Source organism: Copadichromis virginalis, linkage group LG12, assembly GCF_057382275.1.
Source record: "Copadichromis virginalis isolate Kocher_CV1m ecotype Utaka linkage group LG12, C_Virginalis_male_GT1.1, whole genome shotgun sequence".
NCBI lineage: Eukaryota > Metazoa > Chordata > Actinopteri > Cichliformes > Cichlidae > Copadichromis > Copadichromis virginalis.
Genome location: NC_140629.1, coordinates 14,401,432 through 14,427,725, shown reverse-complemented (window position 1 = coordinate 14,427,725; position 26,294 = coordinate 14,401,432). Strand labels below are relative to the sequence as shown.

The following is a 26,294-nucleotide window of genomic DNA, read 5'->3' as shown; positions in this document are numbered from 1 at the left end:
TATATTCAGCTGACACCAACCTAATTTTATACATAGCCCACGCTGACAAATATCTCCTTGACATATGAATGAAGAGCAATGTCACTGTGCTTCTTTTCTTTTCTGCTGATGTGGATGAAATGTTATTGATCATTAAAAATGTTATCCTCGTGGACTTGGTGCCCAGCTATGATATATCGTTTTTAATGTGATCAGACCTCACAGAGGAAGCCACCACCCACTCCCAGATCTTACAAACGCAAATATGTCAGCTAATTCCAAAGTAAGCTGCATAAAAGCAGAACATTTCTTTTAAGAAACTGATTATTCACATGAAAACACACTCATGTTTTACTGTACTTAAGTTACACATGCTACATTTGAAACTTATGCTGAATAAAAAAAAACCCCGTAAAGAAACAGTTTCAGGTCAAGGCCCCAGACCCTTCCTCCTCTTGAATACACCTGCATCTGTCCTTCATGAAAGGGGGGGGGGGGATAAGAGACAGGAGAAGAAAGAAAGCAGGTCTGAGCAGGCCCGGAGAGCCCAGCAACTTTAAAAGACACGAGCCCCACCCATTAAACCCATCAATGCCAAGACGTCAGAGTTTTATGCACTTCATTGTTCATCACATAACTACACAGTGCAGGCTTATACCACAGAGCAAGCTGGCATGTTAGATTCTGTGTTATAAAGCATTACAGGCACTAAAGCTTGACATGACACCTTCCCTTAACAGTGGTACAGCAGTGCAAAACTGGAATCATAATAAATTACATTTGAATCACAAAACATCAGGGTCTGTGCAAACTTGAGTTACTTCTTGAGAGTTGATTAAGATTCGTAAAGTTTAAAATATTGCAAATAAACACATGAGCAACAGTCATTCTACAAAGCAGCCCCTTAAAGTTATTAAAAGCTGTTAAAAAAAAAATAATATTTTTTTTATATATATATATATATATATATATATATATATATATATATATATATATATATATATATATATATATATATATATATATATATATATTTTTTTTTTTTTTATTTATTTATTTATTTATTTATTTATTTTTTTATTTTTTTATTTTTTTAAATGAAAGTTTTCTATCCATTACAAACTAAGGATACAGTAATAGAAAAGATAGCCACTTAAATGCATTTTATTCTGTGCTCTTATACTGTCAATCAACAGGAAAATGACATTTAGAATTTAGTAAATTTGCATAAGGCATAAAGATCAGTGAAGCTGAAAAACATCTTAATGCTCAAAATGAAACAATCCAATGGAGAAAAAAAAAGGCATCAATACATGCGCAGGTCTCACACAGAACAAATACCAAGCAGACAACTGAAACCACAGAGCTCACAAAAGCTTCACAGTCAGAAATGATGTCCGTTTGTGGCTCTCAGTGACCACGGCTTTGTGTTGCTGAGGGTGCTCTCCAAAGAAATACTGAGCTTCAATTCGGCTGCTGTGAGAACCGGGCTGGGCTGCTTGGCCGGGCCATTCGAGAGGCGGGGGCAGCAGAGCGAACAACAGCAGGGAGACTGAACCACGATGGGATGCACGGGCTGCAAACACAGCAAAATAATCCATAGAAAACTCTGTGCTACTTCAAAATTCCTCCTCACATGAAAAAACAAAACAAAAACCCTGCTCTCTTGAGAAAAGGAAACCTCGGGGCGTGACAAAAATGAGAATCGGGCAACAATAATGAAAAATACAGTGCAATACATTTCAACAACCTTTGATTTAAAAATAAAACTTCATTCCATATTTATGAGGAAATTCCCATAAATGCAGCAAAAAAAAAAAAAAAAAAAAAAAAAGCAGAAAATAAATTACCATTATATTTACATTATATAATACACACTATACTGCTTTGTGTCTTTAAGTTAGTGTTCACATTATCACAAAAGTAACACTTTCTTCCCCCCCGACAGATTCTCCTGTGGTTTAGAGTCTCTCTGTGTGGTGATGAAGCAGCAGCACAGTTCCTCTGAGTGAGCAGTTCACTTTGCATCTGCCGCTTTACAGCATGTGAACAAGATGCACACGAACATCTCCACAGGAATTCAGTACCTCGCACTACACAATACTCCAAAGGTCCAGAGTTACTCAAGGGTGTGATGCGATGCTGCGTAGCTGCAGAAGCACGCACAAACAACGGAGGGTTTTGCAGACAGGTTTGGATTCGCTATCACATCAGACGATATATTTGTTCACAGTCCGCTATTGGAAACGCAGATGGGCAGATACTTGGGAGTAGAAAAGTTTGCAATCTGCTTCTGGGTGATCGAGTTAAAATGTGGCTTCCTCCCATTATTAGTGTGATGGTGCTGCACTGGTGTGTAACGGACAGTGGGGGGAAGCTGAGTGGGATCCATCTGAGGTGTAAGAGGGATGTGAGTGGAGCAGTTGAGTTATGATACCTGGTTGTGTTCAGAGCATGCTGGGTAATCACTAACAGAGCTGCTGTGTTACTACAAAAAAAAAAAAAAAAAAAAAAAAAGTCTTCACAAGCTCACTTCACAGTTGACAAAACGCTGAGCAGGATGTCAGCAACAATTGGCAGCAGCCAGTGCATTACATTAGCCAGTGAGAGGAGGTCCTGTCTCGCTCTTCGTTCAGCGCTGCAAGAATATTTGATTGCCAGTAAACAAATGAGCCAGATGAATAATTCATAAGAACAAACTCAAGAGCAGAAAGTGGCTTCTTCACTTTGGTTTCAACCCGCAGACTGAAGTTCCTTTCTGTATTCTTTGCTCTGAAGAAATAGAAATTACACAGCATTACTGTGAGGCTGAAGCATGACCGGGAACTGAAAAATCACCCATGCGGGTAGGTATGCAGGTAGCAGCTGATTAATACCCCACTCACCTTACATTCCTACACAAGTCCATCATAGAGTGACAATGCCTGAACAATTGAGGGATCTGCCTTTGATCCTTCCTGAAACTCCTGGAGAGTCAGCTTCCCGTCTGCATTCTGCAACACGACACAAAAACAGAAAAATATATCGAGCTGAAGCCCTGTGATGCTTTTACACACACCTTCCAGCAGGGGGCAAAAAAGCATCTCAGGCCATGTCATGTTGCCCCTATTCTACGCTATTGGGACTGATGTTTGGTTCAGTGCACTTGGACAGTCACCACTCTCAGCTAATACAAATCACTAAGTGCTGCTGTGCTGCACAGTTACTCCAATGGGCTGATCTTGGCAGTAGTGAGCTGACAAACACGCCCATGCAGGCAGCATCTCATCTTTCACTAAAGCCGAGTAGATTCTTGGAGCTGACAGAGCGGGCACCAGCACTGAGCGCTAGAGGTGGAGGAGAATATATATATATGATGTTTATAGACTGCAGGCGGTGTTAGTGACACTGTGATGAATACAGCTAACAGCTCTAAACTTAACAGCGTCCATATCAAAGCCCCGAGGGTGGCAACAAAGGTAGACGAAAGCCCTAATAAAGTTAAACTCATGACTATATCAATGTCAGTCTCAATGAATATCAGATATTGCTCTATCACTATTTACTAGGGGTCAAGCGAAGCGGGCAGTTGGAGTGCTCAGCAGAGGAGGTGAATAACTTCCTTCATGAGACCACGAGTGACCCATTGAGGGAACAAGACTTGGGACCAAACAAAGCTCTCATCAACCCTGCCCCACCATCAGTAGAGTTCAAGTTGACGGAGCCAAGTTTGAAGGAGGTGTGTGAGGTCATCAAAGCAGCTCAACACAGACAGCATCGTCAGAAGGAAAGTTGATAAAATAAATTACAAATGTTGTATTGTTCGATACATATGCGTACCGAACCGAAAGCACTGTATCGAACGGTTCAATATCGATACGAATATCGTTGCACCCCTACTAATTACATCTCTAGTACTCAAACACTGACCTTATCCATCATTGCAAAAATGCGGTCCACACGCTTCTCTGGTGTGTTTTCTTCCTCAGGCAACTCCACAGTGTTCCCCTACGACATCAGCAACATCATAATGCTTCATATGGTGTTTGCATTAAAACGAGTCAGGATTAGATCTCTAATGTTTGGGAAAACTTACCACCATCTGATATATGGCATCTACAATGTTCAGCATCTCGTCTCGGGTTATGTAGCCATCATTGTCGAGATCATATAATTTAAAAGCCCCTGTACAAAGACAAGAAGTTAAAATATGTGGGCTTCATGTGGGTGAAAAAGGAGGATAAATATCGTCACACTTTGTCACAGGTTTAAAAATTAAGTCAAGGTTTTATTTGCCGTTTTTCTCTCTAGAAGTCTGTACTCCTGTCATTTAAATATTAACAACAAGAGAGGAGATTCCATCTTCTTACATCGCAGCTTTTCATCTAGAGTCCCCCGGGAAGTCACTGACAAGGCCTGGATGAACTCGGAGAACTCGATGCGTCCATCCTGCAGAGCGACCGAGAGAGGGGAGAGAAAGAGAGTGAAGAGAAATGGCCCAGAGACAAGACGAGGCTCTCACTTCACACTTGCAGTGGCTGTACTTTCACAAACTCTGTCCTGTTCTTTTCATGATGTCCTTGCTGGATTCTTCTGAAAATGGGGCCAGACGTTTGCTCCAAGTCAGATGCTATTTTTTGCCTCGCACCTGGCTCTCTCCTGAGGTAGAAATATGTCACCTCTGGTCATTAGTAAGAAGAATGCTACTGGCTCAAAGTCTAAAAATTACAGCAGGCAAACATACGACCACAACATACGGGGAGCAAAGACGCCTCGCATTTTCCAGTCATTTCACATCACGAATGGACGCGAGTGATCATTCTGTCCAACGGGGCAGGAACCGTTCCACTCTGAAATTTAGTTTTCTCTAAGTGTTGTTAAAATGTGACTCGCTGAGCTAAAAAAACAAAACAAAACAAAAAACCCCACAAAAAAAAAGACGAATTACACTTTTAAATCCACACTTTGTGCATCAAAGAGTGGTCTACTGACTTGATTCTAAATCATAAAAACACAACTCAAAGTTTCTCAGACGCCATTAATTCAAACCAATCCATCATGTTATGACTTCCTGTTTCAAGCAGCTGACGGAGTCTGTCGTCTTCCTACATTCTGCTAAGTCAGCTGCCCACTGCAAGTTTAGCCACAGTATTCTTTAAAGCAGGGGAAAAAAGCCTGGTGTTTTTGTGCCCCTCAGGGTCAGCTAATGCTATCTCTACCAGACAGCTGACTAGACAGAAAATGCTAAAGTCATGTGTTGCAGATCGCACAAGTCCCAAAAACTGCTACGATCAATGCATTCTCTAACTACGGGGTGCGTAATGCTAATGAAGGTCACAGATAAACATCAGATGAAGGGGATTGTGTGATCTTCCTGACACAAAGCCTTTTAACTCAAGTCAATACACCTCCGGGGGGCTCAGCAGCTTTCTGCGAACTGCTCTTCTTCAGTTTGTGTCCCCAAACACAATCACAATGATCACGTACAGCTACAGTGAGGTGGATTTCTTCAGAAAAATGCATCTATCTTGTTGGCTTTGCCAGTACATCCTCCAACCCTCACCCCATAAAGAGAACAGCACATTCTCTGGGTTACAATTATAGGTTATTGTAGACACGAAGACTCCACTGCAGCTCGTTGCTCCTTTTTGAGCAAAAAGAAGGGGTACCTAGTGTAATATAATATCTTTAAGTGTAAAATATATCCAGGTTCTTTTTGTGCTAATGTTGCCAGAAATACATAATGTGAGCACTCAGTGTGCATCACAGAAAGAATATCTGCACTGGCACTGCTAGATTCTTCAGTTGTAGGTAATGTACACGTCCCAATGGGGAAATAGTTAATTACATTTTTGCCTATAATTTTTATGACAATGCCCAAAACAAACAGCTCTCATTCAAAAACTGTGTGTATACAGATGTGAGAGACTACAGCTCTGAGGGGGAAAAATACAACAATAATGGCACTGGAATAATAATTAAAATGAAAAAGATTACAACGCTTCTCTTTTATTCTGCTCAGTAGTCCCTAGATGTTCACAAAGAAAGAGATGCTGTTCTCACAAACTGACATGATCTGAACAAAAACCTCCAGATTAGCCCTCTCCTCAGACTCCTTTTATCTAACGGCAATGCCAGCCCCAAATGATCATATTACTGTGAACTAGCAAGGGTATTTTAATATTTCCCTACACACCCTAAAAGGCTAATAAAACATATGAATTTGTTTACAAACCTTATTTTCATCAAAAACATTGAAGACAAAGGAGGCAAACTTTGTGGGATCTCCAAAAGGGAAAAACTGCTTGTATATCTTCTGAAAACCCACAGCATCCAACTGCCCACTCGGGCAATCTTTGATGAAACCTTTGTACCTAAAAAGAAAAACAGAGCGCACTGTGAGATTATTTTAAAAAGTAATACAGCCTTATGCAATGCAACCATACGAAACGAGAATTCATAATCAAGACTAGAACGGACAGCAGCAGTAGACTGAAGTCACCTCCTCACTCTTACCATAGGCATTACTGATTCAGTCTGAAAGAGTGCGCTAGATCAAAAAGGTAAAGTGCAAAGCTATTTGTCTCATTCACAGATAAGACGATCGCCTTAATCCAATAGCAAGCCCAGGGTGGTTAACTCTAATCAAATTACTCTCTGCTCCTCTTTTGATAATATGCGTGGCTGGTAGATAAGTCTGAGAGCTTCCTCTTGCCCTCTGGAAATACCATATCTGGAGAGTGACTTAACATCTCTATTAGCCTAAATATAGAAGCATTTCATAAGCAATTTCAAGCGCAATCACTCAAAGGTAGGCAGTGTTCTTCTATGTCTTCATAAGGGAAGTCTGCATCCACAGAGTCTAACCACACAGGAACAGGTTAGGAAGCAAGTAAGCGAGATTTAGTCTTTACAAAAATAAATCTTAGATGAATAGTAGGAGGAGGAGGACATGACAGGGAAATAATAACACTCTAGTTATAAAAAGCATTGCAAAAAGCTTTTCCTCTTAATCAACAGCAAAAATGACACAAGTTCACACAAGGGAGCACTGCGTGTTCGTCTCTGCTTAAGCTCTGGCTGTTCGTAATAAGACTGGGCTATAATTAAGGCCAGAGAAAGCGCGTTCTGATGAAGAATGAAGGCCAGGGGCGATCTTTTCCACTCACACTCTGACTCTTCACTCCTCTTAAACTCTTTTACTTTTAATCTGCCCGGGAGATAATGAAGCCAGCTCCTTACAGTCAAAGAAATAGGCAAGGAGCTTTGAGGAGCAGCTGGGAAAAAGTTCAGTGAGAAGAAAAGCGAGAAGAGAGCAGAACCACAAAATTCTCATATATGAATTATCTGGAGATACATGCAGGGAAAAAAAAAAGAAAGCCTAGCTTAACTATGCAGGCTATAACCTGATTGGTATTCAAAGAACCGAACGCAATGCATATCGTAATCCACAGCCGACCTATTTCACCTGAATTCTTTTGTCATTTTTAATGCTTGACGGGGGAATATCAAAGAAAAGACTGAAGACAATGAAATGTGCTCTATCATACTGTACATACAGTGCTCATGTTCAAGCACAGAACATTACAAGTACAAAAACTAGTACAATTAGTACAAAAACCGTTAGTACAGTGCATTCAAATTCTCCGTTTACTGCTTTCAGGCACTGAAGACTGTATCATAGGTACACCCACAGTGAGAGGAATATGAATTCATCGAATCACATCTAAAATAAATATTCTTATTCTGTCAATATCACATCTAGTTTGCTCTTTTTTTTAAATAATGTCAGATCAGGAGGGTCAAATATCAGCAAATTTTAGCTCATTGCAGACAAGCAAAAATAAATTAGCACTCCCATATTGATGCATGCGCTTAAAGATGCACTGGCATCTGTTTTCTAATAAGTAACAAGACACTGCATGGCAAAAATCACAGTTTGGAAATGTGTTGAGAATCGTGGCAAAAATGCTGTTTTATATCCTTCTCTGTCCAGAGGATAAATGAATTCACTGAGATGAAGATCAGCAAAAATGATGTTGTCCAGACACTTTGTTGCTTTGCGTTTTGAGCCATTATGCATGGCAAAAAGAAGGCTTTTAGAAGGGCAACCCATCAATTTTACACACAAAGGCTCAGTTCACCCATCAGGAGCATTTCTCGGGCTGTGAAAGCAAATCTTCTGTGGTTTAAAAGGAACTTTATAGAAAAAAAAAACAAAAAAACTGAGTGACTGTTGATGTAGTTTGGGTTTTCTCGACTTTAGCTCGAGCCTTAAAATTTAACAAAAAGCCTGTGTTGCAAGCAGGAGGTATGGCATTTAAGAGGAGAAAGCATTTAAGATGCAAGTGCAGTCTAATGGAAGGTGATTTTCTGTTGCATTATGGGAAATGGATAAAAGGATAGGGCGGACTCGGCTGCTTTAATTTTGAACAGTTTTTTAATTTTTTGCTCTTTCAGAGGAACTCAATCTTTTTTTAATGCAATGCTAAAATCACTTGAGTACCTTAGAGCTGCGTAAATAAGGATTCCCCCCCTTTTTGCAACTCATAAGGAATTACCATCTTAGAAAACATCTTCCAGTAATTTAGCACATCTACAACATTTTCAAGGTTTCAAAATGTGAGAACGCCTGACTACAGTGTCTATAGTAGTATTTCCTTAGACCTGTAAATATACTTGTATGCAAAACTAATCCAGTGACATTTAAGCAGTTAATAGCAACAGGCCAACAATTATAAAATAATTTCTTACACATGATAAAATAAAAGAGCTCTAATGACGCAGTAGTGCATTTCATCTTATGATTATTATTATTACAGCTCCACAGTGTTTCAGTTTTAATAGCTGAATATTTAAATAATTAACTATTTATTTCAAGTGAAATCAATTGTGCATCAACCAGACAGCCACTTAACTGTAACATTAAAAGAACAACGGCAAGAATAAGTCAGACTACTAAGCCTGCCCCTTTTTTGTTAAACATTTTGCTAGCATCAAATTTAAAAAAAAAAATTAAATTAAAAAATTTAAAAAAAAAAAAAAAATCATAAAACAACTTGATACGCTGTCTTTGCACAATTTCCACAAAAAGCAGGGTTTAAACAGTGAAGTGCACCTTTACTGACATTTTGCACAGCATCCCAAACTTTGGGAAACACATCAACTATACAACAGCTAATTTACATATGCACTGTACACTCAAACTGTAGATATAGTGGATACAGTAAGCACTGCACCAACGTGTAAACATGTTTGCAGTGTCAGCTGCTCATAATACGAATCACTTTCATTTGCCAAGAACACGTCATGTACAAGAGATCCTACTTGGTGACATTAGTGCTAAGACACACACACGTTCAGCCTGTACTTGAAGCGGTGTAATAGTGCAACTATGTGCTGTACTTGTGGGGATGTGACATTGTGGATCAGACTACTCTCGGGTGCTGGGATGAAGATAAGATATTTATTTTCTGGCACTGGTTGTGTTCTTTGGCATCTACCACGGTGGCTTGGTACTGTGCAGGATGTTTCTTTTGCTCCTGCCTAGCTGGCAGGGAACATCACTGAGCTATGGCATTTAGTTATTGATTTCAGGTAGGCCGCAGGCATACTAATGATGTTCCCTTAGAGGAGAATTAGAAAGGAGAATAAATTTAATGCACAACACAGGCATTTATCTAACCCTGCTAATTCTTCTGTGTCTGTGCTTGTGCTCTAATTACACGCCATCTGGCATTCCCCCTGGTAAAATTCCCTCTCATCCCTCACACTCAGCCGTGTTGATTGCTACTGATCTTCAAGTGAGGGCTCGTGCAAACTTTCCTGTGAAAGACAGCGAGAGCGATGGCGAGCTAGCTGGCTGCACAGCCGGCGGGGTGGAGGTTTGGGGAGGGGAGGGTTTCCGCCCCAGTGCACTCAGGCAGCCCTAGAGACAGGCCAGCTCGAAGGCTCTGGACCTGCCAATGTCCAGTGATATCTAATGCTGCTGTACTACTGCTATGTGCCGTGGCTCCCTTTCCCCCTGCAAAAAAACTCCCCAACAGGAAACATGAAGAGCAACTAGTTCTAAAGGCAAAGCTCTTTTCACGCATGTGGAATTAGGTCATGAAATGCAAACGTCAAAAGGAGGAGAACTAAAATGTGAACATTGAAGAGTCATCACTTCATTACAGAGCTCTTTTTTCTGATTTATGGTCTACTTTGATTTGGATTTTCAAAGAAATAATAGCCCAATAGCACCACCCGGCAAACAAAAGAGATGACTGTGCTCACGCTTGAATCATCTCCGCTAATGAAGAAAGCATTGTTTCTTATCCATCTGCCAGAGGCTGTCAAATTGTCCCTTCACAAAAAGATCCATAAATTCACACCTTAACAATAAAAGCAGATTGCTCCGGGCCCACTTTTATGCAATATCCTGGCTTAAACTGTCTTTGTTTTATGAATTTGCTTCGTTTTGACACATTGACGTGCATGTTTTAACGCTGTTAACATAGACGGGGATCAGACAAAGGCTAGACCTCTATGAGCCCATCTTGGCTCAGGTCACAGTGACTAATAGGAACAGAATCTGACAGGAAGGATTACTAATGAGCAACCTTGTGTAGGTTTTGTGGCCAAGTAGTCATGACTGCCTGAAAGTGAAACAGCTTGCACCCCTGCCATTCCTCTGTTATCAGACATCCCTTTTGCAAACAGAGCAAAAAGGTTGTGGAGGAATGCATCATGGAAATGTTTGTATCAGTATTATCAGCCTTCAAAGTCATTCTGTCTCAGTTAGGCTTCAAAGTCATTCTATTTTCAGAACTCATCTGTCTTCAGGGAAGTGTGAAGGAGATGGCTCCAAATCGACTATCAAACCAAATCCAGCAACACTGTTTGCTGACTCAAGAAAACGAATCCTGAGAAGGGATACATCGAAAAGGGTTTTTTCCAGCTGGGTCAATGTAAAACTTCCTGACCCTTTTGAGACCTGGGACATGTAACGATGCTGACCTCGTCAATCTGTCAAGGTCACTGTGTTTACCTGATCGTGATGCACACCTTTCACTTTACGTGCCAAAGAATTGTTTTAATCGTGACGACGACAGCTCTCAACATCGATTCTAATTGAGTGTGACCGCATTTGTAAATATCTTTCTCGAGTGTGTATTTTTCCGTTTATGTATGCTGCACGTCACTGCCCCTCACACAAAGGCTGAGAGAGATAGAGAGCGCGATCTCCACCGGATGGTCTAAATCAGGAGTGCATCATAGGTAAATACCTTTTGTAAATTAGAAACACAGCCAGCAAGATGCTATTATTTCTCACATTATTGCAATTAAAGGCATTCTCCAAAGACAACCATGCTATCAGTGAGCCAAGCAATTCATGAAGAGACACTTTGAGTCAAACTTTTGTGCCTGCCAATCTGTTAATACAGCATGCAGTTTGGATTTGTGGTGTGTTAAAAATGACACAGTATCTTTTATATAAAAAAAAACATGAAACCAGCACATTCAGATGCTGTCAGATTAATGCAAAGGAGTAAACCTGAAAGGAGCGTCTAACTCCAGCGAGCTTTGTCACTGAAGACGCTGCTAAATGCTAATATTTGACTAGCCCCACATGAACAAAGGAAAAAAAAAATCTCATTAAAAATGCATGCACACACTTACCACTGCTGCACCTCCTTCTCTGTAACTGTAAGAGAAATAAAGAGTGACATTAGCTAGATGCAAAACTTAGCATATCAGACACAATAGAGGAGCCTGGTAGCCAACCATATTGGTACTAGGCTTTCAAACATGTTTTATGCAACAACAACAAAAAAAACATTAAGTTTCAACATGCAATTATTGGAATTAGAGCAGGGCGATATGGCCAAAAATATTTATCACGATATATTTGAAAATTTGCGATAACGATTTAACTGACGATATAATTGATGTGAGACAAAATACAACTCCACAACATTACTAGCGCAAAAAGACAACCTTCCATTTATTTTCACTTAAACAAGAAGCTGGTTTTTATGTACATTAAAGCTTTATAAAAATGTAACAGTGCAAATGCAAATTCCTTGCTGAAAGTTTAACCAAAAGGCATTTCCAGTAGAAATGGGCTGACATATCCTGAGCATAACCATGTATAATATCCACTGAAGTTAAAAAGAGGTGCTTTGCAACATTAAACTGCAGTGTGCAGTACGTATTTTTCGGACCATAAGGTGCACGGGATTATAACGCACATTAAGTGAAACAAAACAGTCAGATAAATCAAACTTTATTAAACTCATTCTTCTTCCTTCCTCCACTTCTGTACCATTGATTCATTAATGTTGAATTCTCTGGCAGCTGCTCTATTCCCATGTTGTTGCAGTATATTAATGACTAACCTTGTATTGTGGATGGATTATCTCAGTTGTGGAAAAGTGTTAGTGTTTGTCCTCCAGCTTCACTGTTTATGTTATGCTAACGTAGCTGTGTCGCTAGCAGTCACGTAGCACATCATTATATACCAGCTAGCCCAACTTCAGTAACCCTACAAACGTCACTGCTGTTTAGTTTCCTGTCTTCATTTATGTTGGAAGTGAAAGCAGAGCTGTACGTTTGAATTTTTTCAGAAATCTCTCAGTCAGAACATGCGGTTGTTCAGTGATGACGCTACGAATCCTACTTCCGGGTCTAAAGTAGTCTGCGTTTAATATGGCTTTTGTGTTGTTAACATGTATTTTCTGATATTTGATCTCAAAAAGCTCCTAAAACAGTCAGTGATCCCTGTTGACCTCCCTCGGCTTTTATTACCGCTAATCATTTATTTAAGCTCAGTTTTTAAAACCTTAGGATGTAACTACAGCCCAGCCCATGCAGCAGTATATGAATGACTAACCTCGTATTATGGATGGATTATCTCAGTTGTTCTCCTGGCTGAAGTTTGGTCCTTTTACAGCATCCTGCCATGCGATTACATTTGTTCCTGACCACCGAGAAAACTCACGTTAACTTTTATCGAGTGGAAAAAAAGTTAGCTTGTTTATATTATGCTAACATAGCTGTGTCGCTAGCGGTCACGTAGCAAATCATTATATACCAGCTAGCCCAACTTCAGTAACCCTACAAACGTCACTGCTGTTTAGTTTTCTGTCTTCATTTATGCTGGAAGTGATAGCAGAGCTGTACGTTTTAATTTGTTTCCAAAACCCCGCAGTCAGGACATGCTATATTGTATTTAGATAGAAGCTAGCGAGCTAACACCCTGCTAACTTCTAACTCCGTTAAATGTCATAAATTCCGTTTTCATGGATGCCTGGATGTTAAACTCAATTGTTACACCTGGTAGAGCAGAACGCTGATCATTTTATTAAAGATGAAAGACTTTAGACAGTTTTTCAACTCTCAGTAATGCCATAGTGATCGTTTGATATATGGACCTGCAGCGGAGTTTAGACCCAGACACGGCTAGTGACGTCAGACTGAACAACCGGATATCATGCTTAGGTAACTAGCGAAACTAGCGAGCTAACTTCCACTAGCTTCCTGCTAACTTCTAACTCAGTTAAATGTAATAAATTTTGTTTTCATGGATGCCTGGAAGTTAAACTTCATAGTTACACCTGGTAAAGCAGCAATGCTGATCGTTTTATTAAAGATGAAAGAATTTAGAGAGTTTTAAACTCTCAGTGATGCTGCAGTGTTGTTTGACCTGAAACATACGGAGTTTAGGACCCAGATTACTCCCAGATTTAAGAGCATCTTAGTCTGACAATAACGACGGCCGCTTGCATGTTCTGCAAAAAAAAAAAAGTGCTTTGTCGTGTATCTGACGGACAAACACCAAACCAGTTCCACATCACTGAAGTTGCACCATTTTTACAAACCAATTCTGGTTCATCTGTTTCACTCAACAATCGGCCATGTGCGTATGAAAACAAAGGCACTGCGCATGCGCGGTTTACTCATATTCTATCGCGATATTTCATTTTCCTATCGTTGCCTAACATTATACCGGTATTACCGTGAACGGTATAATATGGCCCAGCCCTAATTGGAATACAGCTTTTGTTTTGCTGAAAATAGAATTCATTAATTCTAGTATATTCTGTATAGCAGTAGACAAGTGGGAGTAAACCCTAGAGAGCCACAAAAAGACGAGGAAAGCAGAGGGAATGAAGGTCAGCCACTGATTTAAGAAAAAGAACTGTTTATGTGGCAGGATGTGTTATCATGCCCACACAAGCACTACTATCTGCCAGTATGTAATCAACCATTCCCACATGCCTTTCCCTTGTCTCTTTACTTTCTCTCAAGTAACCAAAGTAATTTTCAGCCTCTTGGCTCCTGGGATTACTAATGAAAAAAAAGGGCTGGAAATCAATAGCATTAGTTTAACCAGGTGGTCTTTTGAGAGGCTCTCTGAACTCATGTTGCTGCTGCTGCAGCAAGCTGACAATAGATGCTGTCTACCACCACTTCTGTTTGGCCCGGGGGAAAGTAAAAGGCTTTTAAAGACAACAAAACGACAGTAACTTAATCACTAATTTCATCTACTGTAATGTTGAACCTTGAGCAGCTCATAGTCATGGTTACTAGCCAGGTAAAACACAGAGAGGGTAAAAAGTGTTGAGTAAGCAAGGCTACATTCTCCTGTAAAAAAATAAAAATAAAAATATAAAATTACATTATCCAGCAGTCTCGCATTGTAGGAGACAGACAAATTTAAAAAACCTTCACAACAAATCTGGGAAAAAAGAAAATAAACACCTGAAACACAAAACATGATATTTACCAAATGTTTGTGATAATGCGACTACCTCAGATCAAGAGCAAAACAATACAGGGACTACGGATAAGGAGCTCTGCATATATCTCCATCTCAATTTGTTCTGCTCAGCATTTAAACCGAGAAACTCATCCTGTGACCATTTTCTGGTCAGTAAATGACAGGGTCAATCTCACTACTTTTAGCCAAGCCAAGCTAGCATTAAATTGGCCTCAAAAGCCATTGCTGCAGTCAGAAATTGAGGCAATTTACCATGGCTGCGATTTAATAAAAAACTGTGTTACATAACTCAGTCAGCGGCAATGGGCAATAATGCAATCAGCCAGTTGCAGGAGGGTGCGGGGCCCACTCAGTCGTTGGCCCTGCAGGGTCTAGCTAGAACACATTCAGCTTGTGCCTCCATCGCTATGAGTGTCATTGTCTCTTTTCACTTCAAAAAAAGAAAAAGAAAAAATCTTCATGCTGATACATGGGCCTATGCTACATCCTGCAGACATTTTAATAGGATTGCTGGTCCTTCCATGTAATGCCAGAACAGTCATTCAGGGAAGCATTTATGGGGAGGAGCGAGTTTGTAACTATTCCCTACTGTTTTCCACTAAAGACCAGAAAAATCACTCATTAGTGAGAGCTGTTGCACAGCCTACTGTTGTCTCTGAAGGTGTTTTACTGACGATAACAAAAAAAAAAAAATTCCAAAAATATGCTCATAAGAAATTTTCTAAAATACAATAAATCCAGATGTCAGCATTTATTCCTCGTAAATAAATGGGCCTCAATTCTGGCCTTGCTGTTTACCTTTTAACACACATTATTTTCTGTGCAAAACATCCTGCATCTTTTACCAGACACACACAAACACAAACAAACAGAGGGGCACAGGGAAATTTACTGAGTCCCCAATCTGTCAAGGACCAAAGGAAAGCATTGACTAAAATGGCAGACTACGCTTCTCATGGGAGCGCAAGAGAAAGAGGTAACAGGATGAAGGAAAGCAGAAACGATAGTCTCAAGTCAAGCAACAACAGTAGCAACAAGAGAACGATCACGCTGGGAGAGAAAAGCTCAGAGCCCCTCTCAGCGATGCTAACCAGATAAGATCCTAATTATACTATTCCATTCCCTGCTCAAAGAGGGCGGTTAGGGGGAAAAGCAAAAGAGACAGGGTGAAAGGTTAAGAGAGAATGAGAAAACCAGTCAGACAGGGGGAGAGAGCGAGAGAGAGAAAGGGACAGCAGCAAGCAGTCCAGCCCAGCATGAAGTCTAATCTTCCTCCACAGCAATTTCCTGCTACAACAGCCTTCCTTGGTTCTGCTGTGGAGAGACCAACCACACAAATAACACTGTCATTAAGCAGCCAGGGGATGTCAACTCCCACCCACACCTGCACACCACGGTGCTCAAATAATAATAATAATAATAATAGCAATGCTGTGCTCCAAAAATAACACACAAGTGGTTAATATAGTGGATACCAAGCAGACATTGCTGGTGGTAATTAGAAATGTGATCCAAAGTGATAGCTGAGCAGACGTTGATAAGCAACGGCTGGTAAGATGGTAGAAATACAGTCAATTTGCACCCTAATGCATCAACGGGAACAACAATCGAAGATATAATTACAAAGTCGCACCTTCGCTACAGTTCTTTATCGGAGGGTCAGTCCCCTTTCTGTGAGTCCACCCCATCCATCGATCTTGACGCAGGAATGCAATTTATAAGTGTGGCGGCACAAGCACAAGCACAATTGATTTACCCTTTCTACGTTTAAATTTATCAATGTCTGTCACATTAGAAGTAGAACATACAGCATGTTTACAAGCACAGCACATAAAACCACATTCTCATCGGTAAAGAAAAGCTATCATTACAGCTGCCACAAACTCTACTATGTCCTCAGCGTAACTTAAAGACCCCCGCTTGCAACTTTTTACTCAGCCTTAGCTGATTGCAGTCTGCGATACATTCAAGAATCTGAAATTTGAAACAAATGAGGAGATCATTCGCAACTGACATCTGCTCTGTCAGTGGTGAAAAATGTATAGCATCCCAAAGCATCCCAGCAGGCAGCGTTATTTACTCTTAAGCCTGTGTGGTGCACAGTGGGTGGAAAATGAGATTAGCAAACCGCAGCAATAAACTCTGTATTATGTATTCCTATTGCAAGCTGTATGTTCTTTAACCTCAGGCCAACAGGCTATGACAAGCTCACAGAAAAAGTTTCTGCAAAGTTTTTCTTTGTAAGAACAAGCAAAAAACAAACACACTTTCAGTTACTCACAGTAGGTTTTCCTTGTCAACTCCTCTACCACCTCTGGCTTGAGCTTGCTGTTGGATTTACCCATGATCTTCAGCTCTCTTCGACGCCCCCAAATCCACGCTGGCACGTATCACCTGTTACTACGTCCTCGCCAGTCTGCTCCTCTGCCAAAACACGCAAGAGAAGTGGGGCTAGTTTAGGTGCGAAGACACGGGTGAGATAGGAGAAAGACACTTTTATTTGAGTTTGCTTTGACAGAAAAGGAAATAAAACACTCCCATTCAGGCTAATCGTTCTGTATATATCACTCTAGCTGCGGTCATGATCTGCTCAGCCATCAGCACTCCACACAGACGAGTCAAACCCCAGGGGACCACGTGAAGAGGACCCAGCAGGCTATTGAGTCTATACGAGCGCTGCGGAGCGCCTATGTGTCCGCCTCATTTCTTTACAGCAGCCCGTGGGCGAAGAGTGGCGTTTGGACGCGTTGCTACCTTCGTCCTTGGATACAAGAGTCACTCAGTGGCTGGGTTAAGCACGCTCGCTCCCTCACAGTCATTCTCTGTTCTTCTCACTCCTCCCACCCCTCCTTTCCCACCACTATCTCTATTGCTCAGGGTAAGTTACTGTAGAAAAAGAGTCCTCCCTCTTGACAGCTGAGATAAGGAGGTGTGTAAACTAAAATACAATGAACAGAGCTCGACTTGGATGCCCCCCGCTGCACTTTGCGCTCGCTCTAAAACGTTAGCTCTAATCCTTGGAATTTACACAGACACCACAGTGTAAAGAAACAGTTTTAAAAAGCTTCAGTAATAATTTCTAGGGGGGAAAAAAAGAAGATACCAGAAAGACGCCAAGTCTGTTCATGGTTCTACAGCTCTGATGCCAACTGAACAGCACAAAAGAGATCCGGTGCTGCTCTTAAAATAAGCATGTGAGCTGTCTACCAAGTTTAGATGTGTATTTGAAGAGTGACAGTTTTCTTTTTTTTTTCTCCTCCATTCTGACTCATAATTCTCCCTCCTTTTCTGGCCTCATGACAACATGGCATGGTGGTTTCTTCCTCTCTGTCACAGAGATGGGGATAATGGAATTTCTTTGTACCGTGGGCCGGGCGTTGGCATGCACTGACGGTTAACCACAGCAGCTGTCTGAGCCACAGAATTAGAAGACTACTGTACGCACTATGCACCTTCACTGCAAACATCTGTACTCTGCGTCGACGGCCAGTGATGTCTTTGCGAGGGATGCCACGCTGGTAATCACCATTTTGCGTTTGCTCAAGCCTTCTGGTCCTGGATATTGCACAGACACTATGAAAATAAACAAACAGACAGCAGTTACAAAGGGAATGACAGGCATGTGCTGTATTTCATGAGAAATGGACTGGACTGTCACCTAGAGCCACAGACACATGGGCACTTAACTGGAAAAACACTCAAAACAAGACGACCTTTGTAGTGACTGCCTAAGCTGCTGAGTGTAGCCAGCAGGCATCACACAATATGCAGCTAGAAGAGTGCTGTCAATTTAACTGTAGAGGCTGCTATTAAAGTATTCTGCGTTAAATCAGCACAGCCTAAACGAGCAGAAAATGAAGTCACGTTGTGAAATGACTGATTCAAACAGCTGGCTAAGACAAAACAGCACAACTAAAATACATACATTCTCAACAAACGTATAGCCTGGTTAAAACCCTCGAAAAGCGCTTTGTTTTTATTAATTTCAACGTGTTTTGATTGACAGCAGCGAGAAATACATACAGTCGAGGCAGCAGCAGGTGGGATGTTGCCTGGCAGTACCATAGCAACCCTCAGTTTATGGCTACAGTGCGGGAAGCTAGTCATTGTACTCGAAACGTTTGGTACCCATGCTGTTCCGTGTAGCTAGTTGACAAGGAAAAAAACAGAAAACACACCTTTAAACGAATAAAGAAAAAAACGTTCCCATATAAAGCGGCTTCTGGTTACCTCAGCCACAAAAGCGGAAAGTCGCGGTGAAAAGAAAAAATTTGCCCCACAGCAGAAAGCCGCTGTCCGACGCCGTCTTCCTTCGCCGAGTTCCGGAGTGAGCGACTCGCTGCTGCGCGGATGGCCGTCCGTGCTGCTCTGATGCCGCCGTCAGGGAGTGACGTTGCTGCCTCTGCTGCATGGCCCCGACCAACTCAGCTCAGTGCCAGAGACACTGACGTCGCGGTACCACTGGACACACACTGACTCTTTGTGTGCTTTAAGAGCCTTTACACGTGTCACCGGGCATATAGCGAGAGGTTAACTTTTCGACTCACATTCACATTATATGTAACGTTGTTTACAGGTCAGTCTGCCTGCCCAGTTTTACACACAAAAAAAGAAAGAAAAAAAATGGTTGAAAGTGGTGGTGAGGTTTGTCTTTATAACACTCAAATTAGACACTTACCCTTTTTAATGTTTAATCACTGCACTGGATTCAAAGTTAGTGTTTGTAACTTGAGAATTCTGAGTTTGTTGTTCAAACGGACAAAAATTAATTGTGGCAAAGGGTTGAATTAAAATGCACTAAGTTACATTTTTAGCATAAATATCAAAGTTCCTTAAGTAAAGGGGCTAAAACGATTCAGAATAATCTAACTTTTAGTCCTTCGTCGGGGTCAGTCAAGGTTGAGCAACACTACAAGTCCCACAATGCCATTGAAGGCAGTCCTGCGTTTGAGGTAAAATTCCAAATTTACATGATATCTGATTTACAGCGTTTGGCCTAAATAACTACCGTTAATAACACTGGTTTGTACAAAGATCACTTTTTAAGTGTGAAGTAAAGAAAGGTTTATTTTTTTCTATTTATTTATTTATTGCTATGTTTAAAAGCTACAAAGTAATCCACTTCCATATCTGCACTTGTTTAAACTTTTCAGTATTCTCACACCAAACCAAATAACACAGAAATGATTAGCATTTGTTAATGGCGTTTCTCATTAACACATCATACATATTCAATGACTTATTAAAAAAAAAAAAACACCTAAAATCAATGGCATTTTAAATACAAGCTATTTTCAATGATTTCAAATGTCAGCAGCAGAGCAGCCCATACTCAAAAAAAAGATCACCTGCCTCTTTTGCTCTCTCTGTTCTCTCTCTTTCCTCCATTAATAGTGAATTATCACGCTTAATGTTAATGGTTGAAAACAAGGCAGGTAGCCAAGTTACACACTGAAATAGTTTTTGTGTTTCGTGATATGCTTGGTTTCGTTTTTTTAAAGCTTGGTTACAAAACGATAACATCAAGTCATGTTTGGAGAGACTGATCTGCTAGCTTGTTAAAAAGCCCATCTACAGTCTCAAAGCCTCCCTAGGGCAGCAAGCCGTTCAAACAATGGGGTGTGAATAAATGATGTGTGTAAGTGGGTCGTTACATTTTCAGCAAAAGGCTGCTGAATCACTGCTGAGTATGAACTTTAACACTCACAGGCCTTTGGTCAAAATTAAAATAACTTCACCAGAGGGCTTCAGGCATAATGAGAACACGAGTTAAAGCGTGACCACCATGGAAACATGAGAGGGAATTTCTGAGGTCCCCCTGTTGGTGAATCGGCTGCTGATGCCATAGTCTGCTGCTTGATAGGTATGTAAGTGCACACATCCTCTAAACATAACACCGTACATGCTATTACATATATGGTTTTATGTTATGTTCTTGAGAAGAAAAATGTGTGTACTCACTGCTTTTCACTTGCTTTCTCGTCAGGACCCAGACTATCCAATAACTGTTCAGTGAATCCAAGTACTCTTATATTTATCCATCCATGCATCTTCTCTCGCTTACCCAATTCAAGGTCGCAGTGGAGCCTTTCCCAGTGAGAAGTGGAGTACACCCTGTACTGATGCAGACTGGTATTGTTATTTATTCCTTTCATATCTTAACTGTGAAATGTGTTAAGGGCCACTTACGGAATATTATTCAACCTTTGCCAGGTTCTATAAGGACTTTGTAATGAGTTTCACATAAGCAGACACACACATACACACACTCGACCGTGGAGCTGGAATGCAAGGAGCTTGTCTGGCATCAGGAGCAAGTTAGTTCAGTGTCCTCCCCAAAAACACTACTAGTGTGGAGGGCTCAGGTATCAGAAGTTTATCAAAGCTTATACATAGCTGAATACATGTATATCACTTATGAGTGGGTTATTTTTAGTAACATAAAATGCTGACACTCTGATTCAACCATAGTAAACAAAATGTTGTGGTCAAAGAAAAATACTGTTACTACTGAAAATAGGCTTCGTAAGGTACTATATTAACTTTGTAAGGTAGGGTCAAGTTTTTGACCTTCACAGAGAAAGCCTGGGTTCAAAATCCAGTGAATTATGCTTAATAAAGTTTGCTAAAAATACAAATTTCCGGGCAAAAGGAAAACGTGTCTGCAGACTTGCCCGACTTGTCTGCTTTTCTCAGCAGCACAGTTTTGAAACTGAATACAGACTGGGATGTTTTTATTGCACATCTTCATATATGACTCTAATGATAGATTTGCAGGTCTTGTAAACGTCCACAAAAATTAAATTCACAAATTTGACTAGAGAGAGATTGGGAGACATCTGTGTACAGGTTTGCAAATAAAGGTAAAAGCCTCATTATTCATCAAATATTTAGGGAGTAAAGTTTGTTAGCCTTGGGGGTAGGGATGTGCATGATTTTCTAATATTAGTCACTGAGCTACAAAAAAAAAAGAAAAGGTTATCTTTTTTTTTTGTGGTTATAATATGATGGATGATTTTGGAAGAATGCCCATCCCTTCTTGGCAACCACGCTATTGACTGTATTTAAAAAGTGGGCTTGGTTTCCGGGTCTGAAAAATGATACGTAAAAAGTGAAAGGGGGTTGGGGGTCGTTTTGTTACCAAAACAAGAAAGATTTCAGTAATCTCTGTGGGAAATACAAACCTTCAGTAGCTTGATCTATGAGCCCAGCAAATACTTTCCTAATGAGTTTTATGGTCTCAGTGGTTAGTTTGTTAAACACAGCATGATGTTCATTCTAGAAATGATGCTCTCTGTTAAAACACAGCAATAAAGCAGCATTTGCCTTGGGGCAGGCCTACCTTGTGATTGGTAATTTCTTACCCTACGAGGGGGCCTGTTTGTGGCCACACCCAACTACGGCTGGTTTCAAAATGCTAAGATGCAACTATCACCTCAGCCTTTGGGATGAAACGTTACTAACCAATGGGGGATTTTCTCAGTGGTTGCATACATCTCTTATGTACAGTCTGTGTGTGCAACTCATTTATGTTATTAAAACAAACTGCACAATCCACCCCATTTTTTTAAAGATTGTTCCTTCTTTTCCCAAAATTCATGAAACTCTCTTCTGTTAAATTCCATGCGTCTGACCAAAAGACAAAGAATCCACAATCGAAGGGCTGTGGCAGAAGTAAATAAAACTGAAAGCTTGAGAGTGGGATTGTAAATTGAGACACCATACCAGCAAATTTCAGGTAAGGTGTATCCAAACATAGGCTACTATAATTACTGATCTGGAGATTGCAGGGTCCTGCTGGGAAAGAGCACAAGATGGGAATAAGGGAAAATGATTTCAGATACATACTTGCTAAAAGATGGGGAAAGGAATTTTAATTGGTCTGAAGAAAAAGATTAATGCGCTGCAGTTTCGTGTATTGATTTTTATACTGAAGGACGTGAGGACGAGTCATGTAACCAGAAGGCTCATTTGTATTTTTGCTCTCGATTCCTCTTACTCATGCTCGAGTCCAAACTTTGCAGTCAGACATCTCCATGCGTAGCTTATTAAAATTCAACTCCCCCGAGCATCATGTAAACAGATGTTCAGCTATTGGATTTGTTCATTAACAACTGCCACGCCATCATCCTATAGCCCAATAGGAGCTTTCTGTTAATTCATGGGAGGATTGGATCAAAATGTAGGCTGTCTGACTTGGCCAGCTTAGTATTCAGTATCCTTCCCTGCAGTCCCTTATTGCAGTCAACTGCAGTTACAGTAGCCCCGTAGGAATAGAGAGAACAAGGCTGAGAAATAGAGAAAGAGGCCATGGCAAAAATGGGGCAAATTGCTCTAAGATTTTTTTTATCTTTCTGGATCGTTTAGAACTTTAGAAGCCTTGTTGAGTTTACTAAACTAAAGTCTGCATCTTGTATCAAGTTCAGTCTAAATGCTGTCTTATGTTTGTCTAATTTTAGATCACTATGTTGAAGTTAACTTCAGTAGGTATTGCAGCAGGTAAGGTTTGCATTGTCTGGATCTGTTTGAAAGGCAATTGCATTACCATTGCACCACCCAACTGTATGCTTATACATACAGTATCTGCTTTGTGATATCACAGACTTTTAAACTAGTGTTTTTGCTGCTGCTGTCGGCCTTGTGTGATAATTCTTTTTTTGTGCATATCTGTGATGCCACACATTTTAGCTCATAAAACAGTCTCGGTGTAGAAAACTCGAACTCCAGAGCGAGACATGAAAATTCTGCTCCTATAGTCATTTAACTTCCAAACAGGACAACATTACAGAATAATGCATTGATCAAACACCGCTTTACCTCACATCACACCATTATTGAAACACATATTACAAAAGCGCCTCCCCTGAAAATGATTGTTCATAATCACTTGCAGATTATAGCCGTTTATCAGAAACCACACACCACGATCATTAAGGCATCACCATCAGCAGCACAGTGGCATCATTAAATGCCGGCGCAACGTCGGCATCCCTGCGATATGCTGACATATGCTAAAACAGCTGGGGGGCTCCTGGAAGAAATGCCACGGCCAGGAAAATGACTGCACATTTCAAGTTTCAGCACCCTCCGTATTGCCTTGAAAACACTGGAAAGCTATCATATCAGGGCTGACAGTATAGCATCAACACAATATTTGTCTTAATTAGCAGATGGAACACTGAAAGGGAGGAGAAACTCCACCAGCAGGAGGAAATATTCTTAGGTTTACAGATTTTCCAGAGAGAGAGAGACACCCATGCATAAATTGAGGAAATAAATGTTCAGAGGAACGTCAGTATGTTTGAAAAACAGATGTTACAGGGCCATTCTGCTGGTACTTTTATGCATGAAGGTAACTTTGATTCAGCATCTGATACATCACTGTGACAATTTTATAAATAGTCCAGTACTTAAGTCTGAACAGAAATGCAGCTTTACTGAGACATGAAAGGTGTGCTATATTTATGCGAGGACTTCTGCTTATAGTTACAGCTGATAACTTGCAGAAAAAAGTCAGGTCAGAAGATTCTGTTCAATCATCCACTAAAACTAACATACTTGATCTGCCATCAGTGCTTTTCCCCAACATAAAGTTTTGGTGATGGACTGTCATAAAGAGGCAGGTGAACATTTCTGTTGTTTTTGTTGTTGTTGCACACACACAAATCTTTGCGACTCTGTGACAGATGGATGGAATGACAAAGAGCAGCAGATGAGCGACAATCCTTTTATGTACAAGCCAGAGCCACTCTACTTAAATGCATCTCAAAATTAAACACTGCGAGGCTGGACTTCACAGTGAAAAAAACCCAGTTTACCAAATGTCTTTCCAAAATGTCGTAATGCGTGACATGCAGTTTTACATGACTTTAATATAGTTTCTAGCAATAAGATAACTACAAATGGGGCACAAAGTGATCTAACAGAGATTACTTTCTATGAATATTTTTCAAGCCATAAACAGCTTCCTCCTTCCTCAGTAATTACAACCAAACAAAATTTTCCTGAGGCTTCATCTGCTGTGCCCACTTGTGTATCCCATATGGCTAGATATATATAATTTAGGACATCGTGAATATACAATTCATGCCCTCCTCAGAGTGAGCAGGCATGAGACTCCGACGACGCTCATCACAGTCTGTTGTGCTCGGCAAATCTAGCATGGCATTGAGGTTTTAGTGGAGCAGCAACGCTGGTGTAATGCTTGTGACACCCAGCTGTTAATTCAGACTGACAACAGGCAGATATCTGGCCGACTAATGGCAGATGGGGCTTGAATCCTAGCTTTGCAGAGATAAACTATACCCCCAGAGGAAGGAAGGGGATGGAGAGGAACAGAGAGAGCGAGTGAGAGAGGAAGAGGGTCAAATGCTATTTCCACAACATTTCGGAGTTTATGTAAGGCGTGGAATACATTCTGGTTATACTTGAATCTTTTTCATAGCAGGATGAGAAACCAGCGTTGTGTTAAAAGTCAGATGGAATCTGATAAGTTCATTGCTACTGTATTCATGTCATCAAAGGAATATCAAAGCATAAAGTTATATTTAAAATGGCTTTCCTCCACCAAGTGTTAAAAAAAAGCACTAAAAATAGTTGGAGAGAAGAAAGTCTTTCTTCTGACCTAATTTAAACTGTAAAGGAAATTAATTATAGCCACAGACCAAAGTTATTAGATCGTCTAATGTTGCTTAAATTGAGCTGTTTTATTGCTTACACTCTGAATCTTCGGCCCTTACAAATAAGCAGCTTAACGCTGGTTTCATCTCTGTCGTGAACATGAGGGATGTTAGTTTGTTACACTCTTGTGGAGTAGCTCCTGCTCTCTCCCCCCGTTACTTTCATTTCATCCACAGGATCATGTGTGCCCTCTAATGGCTACAACGGGTAACAAACTTCACAATCACTTGTAACAAATTCAGCACAATTCATTTGTTGTCTGGGAAAGGCCTATAAATATGGTGGGGTGTCTAAAGTTGGACTTTTGGTTTCTAAATAAAGCAAGGAAGCTGCCATCACTGCAAATACAAAAACTCTCGGTGGGTCGTCATAGCTTTTATCACTCAGTGACAAAAGGCAAGAAATGACACATATTAGTCATAGCACACGCTGAGAGAGCCAACCAATAAGAGCTGTCCTCTTGGTCTCCAACCCCCCAAAAAAACAGCAAATGACGCGTGACGCTCATCAACTTTGTCCCTACTGTTTACATAAACGCATACTCACAGACTCTTGGCTCTGTCCTGCCTGAGTAGGAGGATCACATATTGTCCTGGTGTTAAAGCGGAGCAGGTACACACACAGGAAGAAGGAGAAACATGGTTTTTATGACTCTGTTCTGTCTGCTACTGCTGCGGCCTGGCTTAAGCGCACTAATGATTTCTCCATTGGAAAAGGTAGGTGGAAAGCTGCGGGTGAACAGGAGCACTGCGGTTAGTCATTCCACTGCTCGGAACTTCTGCAAAGTACATTGAACTCTTCAACTTTAAGCTGTTTATCATCCTGCGAAAAACCCACAAGTTACAGAGAGTCCTAACTTTGGTTATTGGATTTACATGCATACTGCTAACAA

General features: G+C 40.7%; 2 protein-coding genes across 12 annotated transcripts in view; one reads left to right on the top strand and one right to left on the bottom strand.

The window, feature by feature from the left end:
- Nucleotides 1-1,127: 1,127 nt before the first annotated feature.
- Nucleotides 1,128-19,461, bottom strand: LOC146696640 (neuronal calcium sensor 1). 7 transcript variants are annotated; one of them, XM_085474842.1, is made up of 10 exons: nt 19,401-19,461; nt 18,175-18,295; nt 17,004-17,146; nt 6,194-6,332; nt 4,503-4,617; nt 4,329-4,407; nt 4,055-4,143; nt 3,889-3,966; nt 2,865-2,972; nt 1,128-2,751 (listed from the first exon to the last, which is right to left on the bottom strand). In XM_085474842.1, the coding sequence occupies exons 3-9, from the start codon at nt 17,065-17,067 to the stop codon at nt 2,874-2,876; spliced, it is 663 nt and encodes a 220-aa protein (XP_085330968.1). In that variant the 5' UTR covers nt 17,068-17,146; nt 18,175-18,295; nt 19,401-19,461; the 3' UTR covers nt 1,128-2,751; nt 2,865-2,873. The 7 variants fall into 7 exon arrangements, with proteins under 7 accessions (XP_085330968.1, XP_085330966.1, XP_085330969.1 ...); XM_085474840.1 differs by lacking the exon at nt 19,401-19,461 and adding an exon at nt 18,953-19,017; XM_085474843.1 differs by lacking the exon at nt 19,401-19,461 and adding an exon at nt 18,901-18,963 and having other exon boundaries at nt 18,168-18,295.
- Nucleotides 19,068-26,294, top strand: part of adamts13 (ADAM metallopeptidase with thrombospondin type 1 motif, 13) — an 18,594-nt gene continuing 11,367 nt past the window's right edge. For 2 of the 5 annotated variants that reach the window (XM_085474831.1, XM_085474830.1), the window contains exon 1: nt 19,068-19,177. In XM_085474831.1, coding sequence (XP_085330957.1) covers nt 19,073-19,177 — 105 coding nt within the window. In that variant the 5' untranslated portion in view covers nt 19,068-19,072. Of the gene's footprint in view, nt 19,178-20,431; nt 20,586-20,796; nt 20,855-25,584; nt 26,119-26,294 lie in introns of those variants that run through there. The other 3 variants (XM_085474835.1, XM_085474832.1, XM_085474833.1) reach the window with 3 other exon arrangements.